General features: G+C 34.3%; 1 protein-coding gene across 1 annotated transcript in view; it reads left to right on the top strand.

The window, feature by feature from the left end:
* The window catches only part of LRRK2 (leucine rich repeat kinase 2), a 186,857-nt gene that overhangs the window by 78,176 nt on the left and 88,848 nt on the right, over window positions 1-19,833 (top strand). Inside the window, exons 25-26 of the mRNA XM_007503896.3 lie at window positions 9,763-9,911; window positions 13,395-13,488. Coding sequence (XP_007503958.2) covers window positions 9,763-9,911; window positions 13,395-13,488 — 243 coding nt within the window. The remainder of the gene's footprint in view (window positions 1-9,762; window positions 9,912-13,394; window positions 13,489-19,833) is intronic.

Raw genomic sequence — 19,833 nt, 5'->3', positions numbered from 1 at the left:
TACCGTATGAGAGTATGCCACTGTCTTCTTATGAAGTCTATTAAACGTGTTATTTTTATTATTACATCAGAAACAATTACTATATTAGAAAAAGCAATATTACATAGGCAGTAAATTTATTCATAATTATCTAATAGTATAGTTTGTTCTAGTACTAGTTCATCATTATAGTTTACTTCAGTTCATCCTCTACATAGCTGCCAAAGGGATTTTCCTTAAACATAGGTCTAAATATATATTGGCTTTTTCAGGAAATTCTAGTGCTCCTTACTGGAGTGCTCCCCCTCCCCCCATTATTTCTGGAATATAAGATCCTCTATTTGACTTTGAAACACTTCGCAACTTAATCCAAAAATACCTTTTCAGCTTTAGTGACTATAATTCATGCTGACTAAAGTTGAATATGATTGACCTTACTCTTCCTCATTCAGGGACTCATTTTCTCCCTGTGTGCCTCAGTCTATCATTGACAATCTCCAACTCTTAGAACTCCTACTTTCCTTTAAGACAACACAAACATCATTTTCAACATGAAATCTTCCATACTTGCCCTAACTGCTAGTGCCATCTCTACAAAATTATTTTGAATATGTTTTGAGTATGTCAGATAGACCTGTATTTGTACATATCTGTCTCTTGAATCTACATTTTTAATTTTATTTTTAATTTATTTAGTCAATTTAGAGCATTATTCCTTGGTTATAAGAATTATATTTTTCCTTCCCTCCCCTCCCCCTTTCCTGTAGCTGATGCAAAATTTCATTGGGTATTACAAGTATCCTTTATCAAAACCTATTTTGATGTTGTTGATGTTTGCACTAGGATGATTATTTAGAGTCTACATCCCCAATCATATCCCCCTCAGCCCATGTAATCAAGCAGTTGTTTTTCTTCAGTGTTACTACTCCCACAGTTTTTCCTCTGAATGTGGATAGTGTTCTTTCTAATGGGTCCCTCCAGGTTGTTCAGGATCACTGCACTGCCATTAATGGAGAAGTCCATTACATTCAATTGTACCACAGTGTATCAGTCTCTGTGTACAATGTTCTCCTGGTTCTGCTCCTTTCAGTCTGCATCAATTCCTGTACATCATTCCAGTTCACATGGAATTCTTCCAGTTTATTATTCCTTTGAGCACAATAGTATTCCATCACCAACATATACCACAATGTGTTCAGCCATTCCCCAATTGAAGGGCATCCCCTCATTTTCCAATTTTTTACCAACACAAAGAACGCAGCTATGAATATTCTTGTACATGTCTTTTTCCTTATTATCTCTTTGGGGTACAAACCCAGCAGTGCTATGGCAGGATCAGAGGGCAGAAAGTCCTTTAGTGCCCTTTGGGCACAGTTCCAAATTGCCCTCCAGAATGGTTGGATCAATTCACAAATACACCAACAGTGTATTAATGTTCCAACTTTGCCACATCCCCTCCAGCATTCATTACTTTCCTTTGTTGTCATGTTAGCAATCTGCTAGGTGTGAGGTGATACCTCAGAGTGATTTTGATTTGCATCTCTCTGATTATAAGAGATTTAGAACACTTTTTCATGTGTTTATTAATACTTTTGATTTCTTTAACTGAAAATTGCCTATTCATGTCCCTTGCCCATTTTTCAATTGGAGAATGGCTTGATTTTTTTTGTACAATTGATTTAGCTCTTTATAAATTTGAGTAACTAGATTTTTGTCAGAGTTTTTTGTTATGAAGATTGTTTCCCAATTTGTTGCTTCCCTTCTAATTTTGGTTTCATTGGTTTTGTTTGTACAAAAACTTTTTAATTTGATGTAATCAAAATTATTTATTTTATATTTTGTGATTTTTTTCTAACTCTTGCTTGGTTTTAAAATCTTTCCTTTCCCAAAGATCTGACATATATACTATTCTGTGTTCACCTAATTTGCTTACAATTTCCTTCTTTAACTTGTACAAGAATATTCATAGCTGCACTCTTTGTGGTGGCAAAACATTGGAAAATGAGGGGATGCCCTTCAATTGGGGAATGGCTGAACAAATTTTGGTATATGTTAGTGATGGAATACTATTGTGCTAAAAGGAATAATAAAGTGGAGGAATTCCATGAAGACTGGAACAACCTCCAGGAAGTGATACAGAGTGAAAGGAGCAGAACCAGGAAAACATTGTACACAGAGACTGATACACTGTGGTACAATTGAAGGTAATGGACTTCACGATTAGGGTCAATGCAATGCCCCTGAACAATCTGCAAGGATCTAAAAAACACTATCCACAAGCAGAGGATAAACTGTGGGAGTATAAACACCGATGAAAAGCAACTGCTTGACTACAGGGGTTGAGGGGATATGACTGAGGAGAGACTCTGAATGAACACTCTAGTGCAAATACCAACAACATGGAAATGGGTTCGAAACAAGAACACATGTGATACCCAGTGGAATCGTACTTCGGCTATGGGAGAGGTGGTGGGAGGGGGTGGGGGAGGAAAAGAAAATGATCTTTGTGTCCAATGAATAATGTTTGGAAATGACCGAATAAAATAATGTTAAAAAAATAATTTCCTTCCTTATATTCAAGTGAATCACCTATTCTGAGTTTATCTTGTTATAGGGTGTGAGATGTTGATCTAAATCTAATTTCTCCCATACTGTCTTCCAGTTTTCCCAGCATTTTTATCAAATAGTGGATTTTGTTCCCAAAAGCTGGGATCTTTGGGCTGATCATAGACTGCCTTGTTGAGGTCACTTATCCCAAGTCTATTCCAATGATCCTCCTTTCTGTCTCTTGGCCAGTACCAAATTGTTTTGATGATCCCTCCTTTATAGTACAGTTTGAGATCTGGGACTGCAAGGCCTCCTTCCTTTGCATTTTTTTTCATGATTTCCCTGGATATCCTTGATCTTTTGTTCTTCCAAATGAACTATGATATGTTTTTTTCTAATTCAGTAAATAAAGTTTTTTTGGTAGTTCAGTGGATATGGCACTAAACAAGTAAATTAATTTGGGTAGGATTGCCATTTTTATTATGTTAGCTCATCCTACCCATGAGCAATCAATGTTTTTCCAATTGTTTAGGTCTAGTTTTTTAATTGTGTGGAGAGTGTTTTGAAGTTGTGTTCATATAGTTCCTGTATTTGACTCAGCAAATAGATTCCTAAGTATTTTATATTGTCTAAGGTCATTTTAAATGGAATTTCTCTTTCCAATTCTTGCTGCTGAGATGTGTTTGAAAAATATAGATATGCTGATGACTTATGTGGGTTTATTTTGTATCCTGCAACTTTGCTAAAATTGTTGATTATTTTGACTAGCTTTTTGGTTGATTCTCTAGGATTCTTTAAGTAGATCATCTTATCATATCTGCATCATATCTGCAAAGAGTGATAGCTTGGTCTCTTCATTGCCTATTTTAAAACCTTCAATTTCTTTTTCGTCTCTAATTGCTACTGCTAGTGTTTCTAGTACAATGTTAAATAATAGAGGTGATAATGGGCATCCTTGTTTCACTTCTGATCTTATTGGGAAGGCATCTAATTTATCCCCATTGCAGATGATGTTTGATGATGGTTTTAGATATATACTTTTTATTATTTTTAGGAAAGGCTCTTCTATTCCTATGCTTTTTAGTGTTTTCAAGAGGAATGGATGTTGTATTTTGTCAAAGGCTTTTTCTGCATTTATTGAGATAATCATGTGGTTTTTGTCGGTTTGCTTGTTAATATGGTCAATTATGTGGATGGTTTTCCTAATATTGAACCATCCTTGCATTCCTGGTATGAATCCTACCTGGTCATAGAGAATATCCCTCGTGATCACTTGCTGGAGTCTTTTTGCTAGTATCCTATTTAAGATTTTTGCATCTATATTCATTAGGGAGATTGGTCTATATTTTTCTTTCTCTGTTTTTGACCCACCTGGCTTTGGAATCAGTACCATATTTGTGTTGTAAAAGGAATTTGGAAGAACTCCTTCTTTGCTTATTCTGTCAAATAGTTTCTATAATATTGGGATTAGTTGTTCTTTGAATGTTTGATAGAATTCATTTGTGAATCCATCTGGATGTGGGGATTTTTTCTTAGGGAGTTCTTTTGATGGCTTGTTCAGTTTATTTTTCTGATATAGGGTTGTTTAGATAATCTATTTCTTCCTCTGTTAGTCTCGGCAATTTATATTTTTGTAAATATTCATCCATATCACCTAGATTGCCATATTCATTCCCATATAATTGGGCATAATACTTTTTAATGATTGCCTTAATTTCCTCTTCATTAGAGGTGAGGTCTCCCTTTTCATCTTGGATACTGTCAATTTGGTTTTCTTCTTTCCTTTTTATAATTAGATTGACCAGTACTTTATCTATTTTATTTGTTTTTTTCAATGTACCAGCTTCTAGTCTTATTTATTAAATCAATAGTTTTTTTACTTTCAATTTCATTAATTTCTCCTTTGATTTTTAGGATCTCTAATTTAGTCTTTGTCTGAGGGGTTTTAATTTGTTCACCTTCTAGATTTTTTAATTTGCATGCCCAATTCATTGACCTCTGCCCTCTCTAATTTGATAATATATGAACTCAAGCATATAAATTTCCCCCGAGTACTGCTTTGGCTGCATCCTATATATTTTGAAAGGATGTCATTTTCTTCAATGAAATTATTGATTGTTTCTATGATTTGTTCTTTAACTAACCAATTCTGGAGAATTCAATTGTTTAATTAACAATTAATTTTTCATTTACCTCTCCATGTACCCTTACTCATTATTATTTTCATTTCATTGTGATCTGAGAAGGTTGCATTTATTATTTGTGCTCTTTTGTACTTGTTTGCAATATTTTTATGCCCTAATACATGTTTAATCTTTGTGAATGTTCCATGTGCTTCAGAGAAGAAGATGTATTCCTTTTTGTCCCCATTTATTTTTCTCCACATATCTACTAACTCTAATTTTTCTAAGATTTCATTCACTTCTCTTACCTCTTTCTTATTTATTTTTGGGTTTGATTTATCTAGTTCTGATAGAGGAAGGTTCAGATCTCCCACTAGTATAGTTTTTCTATCTATTTCATCCTTGAGCTCCACTAGTTTCTCCTTTAGAAATTTGGATGCTATGGCATTTGGTGCATACATGTTGAATACTGATATTTCCTCATTGTCTATACTGCCTTTTATCAGGATGTAATTACCTTCCCTATCTCTTTTAAATAGATCTATTTTTAGTTTGGCTTTGTCAGATATCATGATTGTGGCTCCTGCCTTCTTTTAATCAGTTAATGCCCAATAGATTTGGCTCCATCCTCTTACTTTTATCCTATGTGTGTCTACCTTCCTCATGTGTGTTTCTTGTAGACAGCATATGGTAGGGTTTTGGTTTCTAATTCACTCTGCTATTCGCTTGTGTTTTATGGGTGAGTTCATTCCATTCACATTCAGAGTTATGATTACCAGCTGTGTATTTCCCAGCATTTTGATTTCCACTCCTAATCCTGCCTTTTCTTCTTTCACTATTTCCTCCTACACCAAAGTTTTGTTTTTAATCAGTCCCCCTAATTACCACCCTTATTTTACTTCCCTTTCTACCCCCTTTCCCTTCTTATTCCCCTCTCATTTTCTTTACAGTCTGTTTAAACTACCCCCACCCTCTCCCTCCTTTGTACTGCTTCCTTCCCCATTAGTCAGTTTGTTACCCTTCTACTTCCCTATGGGGTGCAAATCAATTCGCTGCCCCAATTTATTTGACTGCTCTTCCCTCTTTAAGTCAATTTCAATGCATGTAAGAGTTGAGTATTTCCTATCTCCAACCTCTTTGTCCTTCCAGTGTATTGATGTTCTCCCCCCTCCAACCATGTGCTTCTCCATGACATATAAATTTACCCCCTTTTTTCTTTTCCCATTTCTTTTAGTATTAGCCTCTTTTTTAGCTGTAGATGTATATATATATATACATATATGTGTATGTATGTATATATATATGTATTTATACATTCATATATCTATATACATATTTATGTCTTGGCATTTCATCCTATATAGTTTGTCACTGTTCCTTCTAAGTGTAATTCTTCTAGCTGCCCAGGTGATAATAATAATTTTTAAAAGTTACCAATGACTTCTTTTCTTATAGGGATTCATATCATTTTAACTTGTTGGGTCTCTTAAAAAAAGTTATTGGGTTTTTTTTTTTGCTTTTGTTTTTCTCCCCTCCCCCTTTCTTAATTACCTTTTCATGATTTTCTTGAGTTCTGTGTTTGGGCATCAAATTTTCTTTTCAGGTCTGGTCTTTTCTTTACAAATGATTTTAATTCTTCTATTTTATTAAATGACCATACTTTCCCCTATAAGAATATAATCAGTTTTGCTTGTTAGTTGATTCTTGGTTGTAGACCTAATTCCCTTGCTTTCTGGAATATCATATTCTATGATGCAGTCAGATTCTATGTTATCCTCACTGTAGTTCCATGGTATCTGAATGACTTCTTCTTAGCAGCTTATAATATTTTTTTCCATGGTCTGATAGTTCTTGAATTTGGCTGTAACATTCTTGGGGATGTCAGTTGGGGATTAGGTACAGGAGGTGATCTGTGGAACCTTTCAATCTCCACTTTACCCTCTTGTTCTAGAATATAGGGACAGTTTTCTTGGATAATTTCCTGCATTATGATGTCCAGACTTTTTCTTTTGTCATGGTCGTCTGGTAGACCAATGATTCTTAATTTGTCTCTCCTGGAATGATTTTCTAAATCATCTGTTTTGTGAATGAAGTACTTCATATTTTCCTCAATTTTTTCATTCTTTTGATTTTCTTTTATAGTGTCCTGCTGCCTTGTGAAGTCACTTGCTTCTAATTGTATTCTGATTTTTAAAGACTCAATTTCATCCCTGGCTTTTTGGTTTTCCTTCTCCTTCTGATCTTTCATCTCTTTTGCCTCATTTTCAAACTGATTAATTTTTGTTTTCAAGACACTATTTTCTTGTTTTAGTTCAAGTGCCTCTGTTTCCAGATGACTTATCTTGGTTTTTAAGTTCTTTTCCCAACAACTCTGAGGTATCACCTCACACTTAGCAGATTAGCTAACATCACAGCAAAGGAAAGTAATGAATGCTGGAGGGGACGTAGCAAAGTTGGGACATTAATGCATTGCTGATGGAGTTGTCAATTGATGGAAGGCAATTTGGAACTATGCCCAAAGGGAGATAAAAGACTGTCTGCCCTTTGATCCAGCCATAGTACTGCTGGGTTTGTACCCCAAAGAGATAATAAGGAAAAAGACCTGTTCAAGAATATTCATAGCTGCACTCTTTGTGGTGGCAAAAAAAAAAATGAATGGATGTCCTTCAGTTGGGGAATGGCTGAACAAATTGTGGTATATGTTGGTGATGGAATACTATTGTGCTCAAAGGAATAATAAACTGAGATATGGAACAACCTCCAGGAATTAATTCAGAGTGAAAGGAGCAGAACAAGGAGAACATTGTACACAGAGATTGATACATTGTGGTACAATTGAATGTAATGGACTGCTCCATTAGTGGCAATGCAGTGATCCTGAACAACTTGGAGGAGTCTATGAGAAAAACAACTATCCACTTTCAGAGGAAAAACTGTGGGACTAGAAACATAGAAGAAAAACAACTGCTTGACTACATGGGTCGAGGGGATATGGTTGGGGATGTAGACTCTAAATGAACACCCTAGTGCAAACTTCAACAGCATGGAAATAGGTTCTGATCAAGGATACAAGTAATACCCAATGTAATTGCTCGTTGGCTGCAGGAAGGGTGGGTGGAGCAGAGGGAAGGGAATATTGTGATTATTGTAACCAAGGAATAATATTCTAAATTAACTATAAATAAATTAATTCAAATTAAAAAAAATAAGTTCTTTTCCCAGTTGTCTTCATCCTCTCTTAATTGCGTTTTGAATTGTATTTTGAGTTCTTCCAAACCCTGTATCCAATTCACTGGGATTTCTGTTTTTTTGCTTGGTGTTCCCTCATCCTTCTCTGTTCCATTTGCTCTTTGTTCATTGCCTGGATACAAGCTGTCTATTGTAATTTCTTTTTTCTTTTTCTGTTGTTTGCTCATATTTACCCCTTCATTATTCCATGCAATTGCCTGTGCTCTTGCTTCTTTCATTTCTTTGTTGAATCTGTGGTTTTGGGCTTTTCTGTCCGCCTTCACCCTTGGAGCTTAGTCAGCAAATCTCTTAGTACAGTCTGTGGGGGAGGAGTGTTGGAGTTTGAGATTCTCTGACTTCTGAAAGCTTTGATGGGATTAAGTCCAGCTGGGTTGAGGTGGATGTGCCCTGAGGCCAAAACATCAGGAGTGGAGGGTGCAATATGGAGTGTCTCCACTGCTGCAACTTGTCTGCCCACTCTGTGCTCTGTGCTTCTTCTCCAACTGCTTCCCCACCTCCTCTATTCAATGCTCTGAGCCTGGCACAGCTTTGCCCACAGTGTACTCCCTCCAGACCAGCACCGTTGCCCACTCAGAGGTTCCATATACTGCTGAAGGCTTAGCACTCTAGATGGTAGAGGGGCCTGGGACCTTCCTTCTAACTTCCCCTTAAACCCGAGTAAACTAGAATTCAGGTTTTTGAGGGGAGGTTTGAGCATTAGTTTGTAATTGGTAAGGAAGGTTTTTCAGAGGTCTGAGCTTTTGCTGCTTCTACCCTGCCATCTTGACTCCCGCATCTACATTTTAAACTCTTTATGGGCTAGGACTGTTTTGCTTTTTTGTACTTAATGTTTTTTCACCTTTGTTTCTGAGTTGAATAGGACACTACCAATTAGATGTGCCTAATAAATTCAACTCAGTGAATATTACACATTATATACCATAAGCATTAGAGAAGTATGATAATTGGAAAAAAGTAGACACACACTTTTGCCTTCAAGGAGTTTACATCCAAGTGATGTTTGTCAATAAAATGATTAGATTCAGAGTTGGAAGAAACTTTTTAGATCTTCTACTCAGACATCATTTCACAGATAAAGATATCGAGGCCAGTAAAAGTTGTGCTTTTTCCAAAACCATGCAAGAAAGCAGAGGTTGCATGTCTCTGCAAGTCCTTCATTCTTTTTATTGCATGACTTTTACAAAAATAGATACAGTGTAAATGTAGCAGATATTGATCTGCTACACATTTTATAATGTTGTAAGTATATTGTAAAGTCAAGTAAGTTGGCTTGAGAGATTTGAAGTTGAACCTATTCCTTGTAGTTAAGATGATCAAGGAAGGTTTCATGGCAACTAGAGGGTAGAGTCAGGAAAATATGAGTTAAAATCTGGCATCAGACATCGACTAGTTATGGGACTGTAGGCAAATCACTTGACATCTGTTTGTCTCAGTTTCCTCATCTGTAAAATGGGGATAATAATAGCACCTACCTTGGAAGGTTGTATAGATCAAATGAAGTAATAATTATAAAGTTCAGAGATGAATGCTTGGCACATATTAAATATTATATAATAAAGTATATAACTGTTAGCTATTGTTAACCCAGATCAAGTGATACCAAAGGAAAATAATTTAAACATTCTGTATATTTTTTAAAAATAAGAAGATAATCATAAAATGTTATCTCTTAAATTGCTTTCTAATAGTGCTCTGATTAAAGAACATAGGCACTGTTGCTATAAATTGCCTTGATTTATGTTGTAAAAGTTCTTCTAGTAAATTAGTATCTTTTACTGATCTTTGCAACATGTGCTGTTTTTGATAATACTAAGCTGATAATTGTGTTAGATAACTTGACACTTATTTTTCCTCCTTTGACTAGAAACAAAATATCAGAAATACATTCACCTTTGCACCTGAAGGAACTGAAGACTTTAAACCTTAGTAAAAACCACTTATTCTCAATAACTGATGACTTTTTTGAGACATGTAGTAAACTGGAAGTTTTTAGTGCCAGGATGAATTTGCTTGGTAAGTGTTTTTTGATTTTTTGGTTATTGGTTTTTTGCTTCCTTCTAAGTATTTTAGGGTGAGCATCTTATATGTGTCCATTTGAGGTGCAGATTTTAAAAGTGTCAGTAAATTTCAAGGATTGCTTTTATTATAAGAGATTCCAGTGCTTTATTGTGGCATTTTGGTGATCCTGAGTTCTTGGATCCCACCAACAGAAAGAATGCACACTTGAACGGGTTCTATCAGTCTAGAAAAAATGTAATCGCCTCAGTAAAGGTGAAGGCTTAGCACCTAGAAGGAGGCTATGAAGACTTACATTTTTTGGCTATAGACACATTTGAAAGAAAGAAAAATGTTCAAAATTAATCTTCATTTCTGTGCAGTCTTCTTCTTTCTGCCAAGACAATGTCAGAGTGACAAAAAAGGTACAAACAGTGCTAAAAATGGCTTTAGTACTGTGCTTAATATATGCAAAATACAAGCTTTGGGGATAAGAACTCAGCATTTGAAAAAATAATGGGAAAAATGCAAAGCAATTTGGCAGAAACTAGGGATAGACCAACATCTCATATACCAAGATAAGCTCAAATGAGTACATTATTTAGACAATAAAGGGTGATATAAGCAAGTTCAGTAGCATGGGATATCTTACCTGTCAGGTCTATGGATAAGGGAAGAATTTATTTCTGAATAAGATATAAGAGAATATTATAGGAAGTAAAATAGACAATTTTGATGCCATTAAATTAAAAAGAGTTTGCACAAACAATTCTAGTGCAGCCAAGATTAGAAGGAAAGCAGAAAACTGAGACAAAAACTTTACAAAAAGTTTCTCTGAGTAAGTCCTCATTTCTCAAATATATAGAGATCAGATTTAAATCTATAAGAAAATGACCCATCCCCAATTGACAAATGTTTAAAGAATATGAACAGAATTTTCAGAAGAAGAAATCAAAGCTATCCATAGTCATATGAAAAAAAATGCTCTATTTAGAAGAGAAGTGAAAATTAAAAGAACTCTGAGGTACCGCCTCACACCTTTCAGATTGGATAATGTGACAGAAAAAGAATATGACATTTTAGAAGGATATGGAATAATCAAGACACTGAGACCCTATTGGTAGAGCTGTAAACTTATTCAGCCATTTTGGAGAGCAATTTGGAACTATGCCTAAAGGATTATAAACCTGTATATCCTTTGCCTTAGCAATAGGTTTGTCTGCCCCAAATATTTTTTTAAAGAAAAAGGATTCATATGTACAAAAAACATTTATAACAACGAAGAATTTGAAATTGGGGGGTGCCCATCAATTGGAGAGTGGCTGAACAAATTGGTGTCCATAAATATAATGGAATATCATTTTGCAATAAGAAATGATGAGCAATATGCTTTGAGAAAACTTGATAAAGACTTACATGAACTGATTCAAAGTGAAGTGAGCAAATCCAGCTTTACATATACTAATAGCAATATTATATGATGATCAAGTGTGAATGATTTGGCTATTCTTAGCAATATAATGATCCAAGCTAAGTAGCACAATGGATAGAGTAAGTACCTGGCCTAAAGTCAGGAGAATCTAGATTCCAATCTTGCCTCAGACATGTTCTAGTTGTGTGGCCCTGGGCAAGTCACTTAAGCTCAATTATCTAGCCGTTGATGTTCTATCTTAGAAATAATACAACAACAGAAGGAAAGACTTTTTTAAAAATGCAATCTCAAAACACATGATGAAAAATGCTGGTAGATTTTGAATGTATATCAAGGCATACTTTCAATTTTATTTTTATTTATAACTTTTTTCACAGAATCCTAATATGGAAATATTTTAAAACATGTGCAATCTATATCAAATTGTTTGCCTTTTCAATCAAGGAAAGAGGAAAGGACAGAATTTGTAACTCAACATTTAAAAAAATGACTGTGAAAAATTATTTTATATTTAATTTGAAATAATAAAATATAAACATTTAATTTTTTGAAAAATAAAATTTTCATCTGAATAACTGATAATAATACTGAACAGACAGAGCCAAGGAAAGGTATATATGAATACTTCACTGGAGGCCACCTTGCAGTTTGTTCAGTTAAACATATTGATCAATGACTATGTTTAAAATTTCCACTGATGATCAGTTGAGAATTAAAATCAATATGTTGGAGAAAGAATCAGGTTCTGTACAGAGTTTGAAAAACTTGGATGATGGATTGAGTTTAATGTAATAGAAGTGTGAATGAGTTGTTTTAAGAGCAAAGGTTTCAGGTCCTACAATCGCATTCATAAAATCAATTGTACAAATACAGAATGGGAGAAGCAGGACTAAAAAGCAGTTGAGGTTTAAAAGATCTTTTAGAAGATTTTTATGTAATGGGCGGAAAGAAGGAATGTCGTACTATACAGTATGAATAGGATTAAATAAAGTTGGTTTTTTTTTTTAAGTAGTATCCAGAACAAGGAAGGAGATGTTTCTTCTGTACATGGCTCCAGTTAGCCACATCTGAAATATTAAATCCTTTTCTGAGTGTTACATTTTCGAAGGGACATTATAAATGGACATAAGAGGACAAACAGCACCATAAAGGATTCAAATTCAATGTGAAGTTTGGTATGTTTTTGCCTAGAGAAGAGAAAGCTTAGTGATTACACGATAAGAATCCTTAAATATTGAAGGACTATAATGTAGAAATGTGAACATTTTCATACTATGAGAGAGCTTTAGACTTGTTTTCTTTAGTCTTATATAGTAGAATTGGAACCATTTGGTCTAAATAGGGAGGTTGACTATATGAAAAAAAAAATTTCCTAACATTTCAGTTAGTTAAGAATGTGTGTCTACCTCAGGAGGTAGTAAATTCTCAGTTGGTGGATGTATTTAAGAATTGGCTAAATGTATAAATTGGCCAGTTTTATTTAAGATGGATTTTATGCTATGATTAGGTGTTTGGCCAGATGGCTTATGAAGTCCCTTCTCACTTTGTTATTTTTCTATTCACTGGTTCATTACTTGTGAGTCTGGAACTTACCAAGGTCACACAGATGAGTCAGGACTGCCATCTGAGATTTTTATTTCCAACTGAATACATTATACACTAATACTATTTATTAAAAAGAAAAGTGCTTTTCTTTCTTTTAAATAATGAAAAAATCTTAGTCATTGTTAATTTGAATTTAAAGTCATAAAATTTTGATTTAGCTTAAGGTAAGTTATAGTTGACATCTTACAGGGATACTTGAAGTTGAGTTTAAATTTAGGGAGTTTGTCAAAGGTTTCAGATAAAAAGGCTCTAATGAGAATTGTGTGTTATTACTTCCTTTGTTTAAAGCTAGTACAAAGAAAATCACACTGTTTGCAGAAAAATTAAATTATTCTTTGATGGAATGCATAGGGCATTTTAGATAAAAGTAGCATCTTAGACAAAGCAGTGATAAAATCATTAAAGAAATATAATTGTCAATTAAAAATAATAAAAATGCACATAATTTTATTTTTCTCTTGTAGTTACTATGCCTCGCTTGCCCTCTAGTATAACCATTTTAAATATTTCACAAAACAAATTTACATGTGTTCCAGAAGTGATTCTCAGCCTTCCACAGTAAGTTTATTTAACTTTAAATTTTAATTCTGAAACCAAGTTTGAATTAGACATATGCTATTATGTTTCAAAACTTATGCCAGTTCTTTACATATATATGTAATTATATATTATATATGGATTATATACATATGGATTTTTAACTTCGAGTAGAGCAAAAGACACGGACAATTAGATGCTTAGATTTGCTCTTAGCAAGAATTATTTTGACATTTTTATAGAAGCGATTTTATTAGAGGAGTGGCACAATTATAAAAATTCACATGTATGATTTCACTGTAGAAAGAAGCTAACTCTTCTAAGGATGACTAAATATACTGTGATGTAAAACCTTAGCTGGCACCTGTATAGATTAAGTAACTTGACTTGATACAGATAGTCTGTGTCAGAGGTGAGACTTGAACCTAAATCTTCCTGACTGAGGCTTTCTCCTCTCTACCACTGTCTTTCTAATATATTATTAGAATGATTGAATGAAGCTTAACTGGCCATTGCAATGATTCTCATGTGATGAATAATTTTGATTTGCATATATTGTTTAAAAATTGAAGTGCATCCTTGCCTTTAAAAATATATTAAAGTTTTGCCTGATGGAGATGTTCTTTGATGAAAATAGTGAATTTTTATCTGGTTCTAGAATCCTTGACTTATTTTTAATAAATTGGAAAAAACAAAAAATCATAAGAAATTACAGATAAAGTCACTAATATAATTTTATACCATATTCAGAAAATATCTATTTAGTGCTGTGCTTTTTAATTTTTTAAAACATAAATGAATGTTTTATTTTGTCAAAATGTCTTTATTTTTATTTTGTTGTTAATTTTATCTGTTATATTTAACTTTTCTAATTTTGAGCCAACTTTGCATTCCTGGTATATATTAACTTTTATAATATAAAATTTTTCAAATATGTTGATGTAGTCTTTTTGGTAATAAAATACTTTATTAAATGTTTTTTCACTTATGTTCATTAGAGAACTTATTCAAAAGCTTTCTTTCTCTGCCTTATCATCTCCCACTGTAAGTTATCAGAAGCATGTTAAATCTCCTAAAAGGAATTTTATTGTATTGCATCTTTACCTATTTTTGCAAGTAATTTATATGAAGCTGTAGTTAATCATTCTTTAAAATCTTAATATAATTCATTTGTACATCTCTTTTTTGTTTTTGTTCTTTGAGAATTCCTTTATGGCTAGATTTTTTTTTCTCCCCTGAGGTTGCCTTAAGTTCTTATTAATAGTGAAATAAATGATAGGGTTTTGAGGATGAGATTATATGTTACAATGCAGGGTCAATATCAGAGGAATAAACTTTGGGAAGGCTATCACTGGCTGACAGGCCTAGGCTGAGCCTGTCCTGAGATAATGAACACAGACCACTATCTAACAGGGGACAGTTTCTTGTATTTAATAGACAAGGGAAGGTGAAAAGGGGATTTGGGATAATCTAAACTAAAGTCAATCTACTTAAACCCACAAGTTTTCTTCTGAGTCAATTTTCTACTCTAATCCTTCCTAACTCCTTAAATCTCCAGTCCCTCATCTTAATTAAACCCTTCAACTAGCCCCACTTAGTTGGATTAAAGGAAAGGGTCTTTGCTAGGGCCAGGGAAAGTCTTAGATCCAAAAAAAGATCCAGACCCAATCTCACAATCACTGCAGATGGATCAGGTTCAACAGGATCTGCCTCCATGAAATACAACAAGCACAATAGCAAGCAGGAAAGGGCAGGATTGGCCACCAAGGAAATTTGCAGCCACCACCTCCAGAAATTCTCCAGAGAGACACAGCTAACAGCCTTGGTCCCAGGCTAACCTTCCTTCAAAGTTCCAGATTCTTACTGCTGGTCTTAGGTCACTTCCCTCTGCAAGCTTATGTGCTTTCCTTATTTCTTTATTCTTATTCTATTAATAGGGAATTTATAATTTTAAAAATATTAATCCTAGGCAGCTAGGTATCTCAGTAGGTAGAATCCTGAGTCTGAAGGCAGGAAAACCTGAGTACAAATCTGGTCTGACACTTATTCACTTTGTGATCTTGGGCAAGTCATTTAACCTCTGGTTGTCTTTGAGGCAACTCGGTAGCCCTGAAGATAAGAGGACTGGACCTGGAGTCAGGAAGATCTGAGTTCAAAAACTGTATCAGAAATTTACTGGCTGTTTGGCCCTGTAAAAACCTCATGAACAAATTCAGAAAGCAGAAACAAGAATATCTTTTATTGACCACAACAGAATTAAATTTTATTATTAAAAATGGCATTTGGCAAAAAGATTTGAACTTGGAATTAAATCATTTAAAAGTAAAAAAATTGTGAGTTTGAGGAAAACATAAAAAAACAAGTAGACACAATCACATTAAATTTAATGTGTTTTAAAAAGAAAAAAATTTTGAGTAGATTCATAGTTTCACTTACAATCACCATCTTCTAAGTTTTCTTTATGTACATAAATGTTCAAGTTTTTTAATGATTTTTTCACTCATAATCAAAAGAAAAAAAATGATGGGCTAAAGCACAAAGCATAAAAATAATACATAATTTCATCAAAGAAAATTATAGTAATGAAACACCATACCAAAACTTTTAGAATTCAGCCAGAGGAGTTCTGCTGGGGCAAATGTATGTCCCCAAATGCTTTTCATTAATAAAAAGAGAAAGAACAAGTCAATAAACTCAGTGTACAACTAAAAAGTCAGAAAAAAAATAGGAAAAGTGACTAAACACAGAAAAGAAAGCAATACAAAAACTTGCCTTGTACCATTGAGCAATATGTATGTTCTTTTCAATTCCAATTCAGTCTTTACCTGAGTACTATCATTTAATTTTTACAGAATTTTATTTAAGTCCCTAATTTCTTAATTGCCTTTTTTTTTAGTTTTTTTATAGTTCTGAGAGGGTGTAATGGGGAAGTATTCTAGAGGAATGTAAGATGTTATAACCCACCTAGGAACTCCTCAGAGCCAAGTAAGCATCAAACCTTGTGATTATAAAACAACGTTTATTTTAACAAAAGGGAAAAGGGGAACTGGTAGTTATGACCCTGACACTCTTTAAACTACCACCATCCAACTTCCAAGTCTCCTGCTTAAGGAGAACCTTCTATTCTTCTTTACACCTTACCTACATCTCCTTATGCTATCTAAAACCCTTTCCCAGGATATCTGACTTAACCTTACTCTTCCCACCAGTATTTATAAAGAAAGAAAGGGGGAAACCCTTGAGTTTGGCTGCTGTAATAAGTAACCAAAGTTATAGATGAAAAGCTTTGGATGACCTTAGCCAATAGGAATTCTGGTAGATGGATCACTGCCAGATAAAGACTACACTCAGGGAAATTAGTTTTCTCCAAGTAAAACCCTCTACCTGGATGCCAAAGAGTTTCTTCATGAAATCCTAACTTTCTAGGGAGAATCTCTGAGAGCAAAACTCCTGCTTCAGCTTGAAATTGTAGGCAGAGAGACAAAACCCACTCCCAGCTCAGATCAAATTCAAGAAGGAAGTGAAGTTCGGTTATTTTTAGTTTTACACTCCCACAATTTCTTTCTAACCAGAATCCTTTCTCAGGATTTATCTCAAAATTCCCTTCTTTCAACTAACCCTAGAAAATAGTCTTATCCCTAACTTATATTCCTACAAGGGGCACCATTCAGGTTCCCAACAGTTATAAGTCTATTATATTTCTCCCTCTAATTCAATTAGTTTTTCCTTTAGGTACTTAAATGCTATCCATTCAATTCATTGTGCTATATACTGATAATTACTTCATTGAATATTGTGACTTTTAGCTAATGTAGTATGTATCCTTATTTATTTGACTATATTTTATTTTTACCATTGTCTTATATGGCCACTTTTACATTTTTGAAGTTAAGTCAGTCAAAAAGCATTTATTTTTACTGCTTTCCATTTCCTGTGCTAGCATAATAAATTTTGTTCCAACCCTATCATTTTAATCCAGTGTGTATTTTCATGGTACAAATGTGTCTCTATCACCAATTCCCAGCTTAGAGCTGGCTCCATACCTTGCTATAGCCCCCAAATTCTCAGTTAAATGTCAGAGATCATCCTGATGTCATGCCTTGTGAATGGTCCCTGATATATGGTCTGTCCCTGTTACTTTAGATGGGCAGGGCACTGCCCTCTCCCTTTATCCTCCTTTATCTGAAAAGCATGCTGGCTTCAGGTCTCTTGTAGTCATCTACATCGATAGCTCTGAACTCTAATATTCTGAAAGACCAAGGCTGAAATAATATTGGCTTCAGGGCCTGTTACTGCAGTTTACTCTGGAGCAAAGTCTACCTCCCTTGGTGCTTTCATTGTCTAAATCCAAAGGTGAAGGGAAGGAAAAAGAGTAAGAATTTCTATAGTTTCTACTATGTTTGAGGCACTGTTTGTTCAGTAGTTTAGAAAATGTTATTATTCTCATTTTAGAAATGAGGAAACTGAGGCAAACAGGTTATGTGACTTATCCAGGGTCATACAACTAGGAAATATCTGGTTCTGTTTTTTTTTTTTTTAATCTATGTCTTCTCAATTTCAGGCTCAGCGCTCTATCCATTGCATTATCTAACTGCCTCACTCACAGGGTTCTCGTGATCTTTGTGGTTATAACTGAATGGAGGAACTTACTTGTGCTTCTCTTTGATGTCTCTAATTATTATTCCATCTAATGATCTTTTAGATCTTTTCTGGGGTGTTTATAGGCTACTCTAGAATGGTTCATATCTCCCACTTAACCAGAAGTCTGGTAATGCATCCTTTCTTACAAGGGTAAAAGGCTAGTTGTTTTGTTTTGTTTTTTAATAAGCAAATGCAGCAGTCAACTGCATTTATTAGTAACAAGGAAGTCATCTGGTGTCTTTGTAGGTGGTAGACTGAGTTTCTGGTTGTATATGATATAACAGCAAATAACTTTTTTCCTTGGAAAGTCTTTCAAAAATAACTTTTTTCTAGTGTGATTCAGCAGGAATCATTCAGAGCAGTTATGGAATCAGGCAAAAATAATTCTGTAGCTCAAAAACAACTTAGAATGAATTGAGTATAAATAGATATAGTTTAAATATAATACCCTAGACAATTCCTCCAGTGGTTTTGGTTTTACCGTCTGGAGATGAGGCTTAGAAAGTCTGAGAAAAAAAATTTAAGCCAGAAGTAGGAGGAAGAGACTGTATAAGATCCTGATCTTGAGACCTCTTAATAAACCTGGTTCAAAAGTCAAAAGGGCAGTTCTTTTTAAAAAGCCACTATTGCTAAAAAGTATGGAATAATTTTAGAACATTTTAGTGTATGACAAAATTATAGAAGTAATCAACAGAAAAAAGGAAAGATCAATTATTTAATAAAAAGATGACTGAGGTGACAATTGGGGAGATGGTTAGAGGGAATCTGGATAATGTTGGGGTATGCCTAAGTAATGAGTGGTAGAATCTTTGTATGGAGGCAAAAATAAGGGTAGAAATTCACTTAAATTCAACAAACCAACCAGTATTATTATGTCCTCATTATAGACAAGATCCTGGAGAAGTAATGATAGTAACATGTAAGTTCTTGGCACAGGACTCCAGATATGTTCAGCAGCTATTCCCCATGCCTACTTAGAATGCTCTCCCTCTTTGTCTCTCTCTATGATCTTTCCTCTATTAATTATACCCAGTTTATTGTATATGTATTATATATAATCCCAATTTATTATATATGATATATATGTATTATATACTCTTACTTGTACATGGTTATGCATAGGTTGTCTTCTCCAATAGACAGTGAGCTTCTTAAAAGCAGAGATTGTTTCTTGCCTTTCTTTTTATCCTAAATGTTTAGCACAGTGTCTTAGCATTTAGGCATAGGAGGAACTTACTCAGGATTTATTGATTGCCTGGTAGTCCAGTCAGGGATAGAAGATAAGAAAATTAGATAAAATGTGGTTGGAACAAAAGGCATGCTAGACCAAGTGCTCTAAGAAATTAAAGGAAGACAAGATCACAAGCTAGGGGGACCAGAGGATATTTCAAAAAGGAGTTGGCACCTGAGCTGAATCTTGACTTTTACTCCTACATGCTACTTTCCAAAAACTCTTTAAGATGAACTGGCTCTGAAGTCACACAGCTCAACCATTGTTTTAACCCTGTGCTTCAAAATGCAAACTTTGGGTTTTACAGCAGAGCCTTGATGAACCCCAGCATATTACTGTGTTATAGACATCATGCTAGGCGCTGTGATGATGTTAAATGCTGACTTTGTTGCATGCAAGGCACTTTTCCAAGATATTTGTCTTCCATGAGAAATTTTTAATCTAATGGGATAGATAAGACATCTTATTGAATTATAATATAAAACAGGTTATAA

The sequence above is a fragment of the Monodelphis domestica genome, chromosome 5, assembly GCF_027887165.1.
Source record: "Monodelphis domestica isolate mMonDom1 chromosome 5, mMonDom1.pri, whole genome shotgun sequence".
Classification (NCBI taxonomy): domain Eukaryota; kingdom Metazoa; phylum Chordata; class Mammalia; order Didelphimorphia; family Didelphidae; genus Monodelphis; species Monodelphis domestica.
The sequence above is the reverse complement of the archived record's forward strand: the minus strand, read 5'-3'. Positions and strand labels throughout refer to the sequence as shown.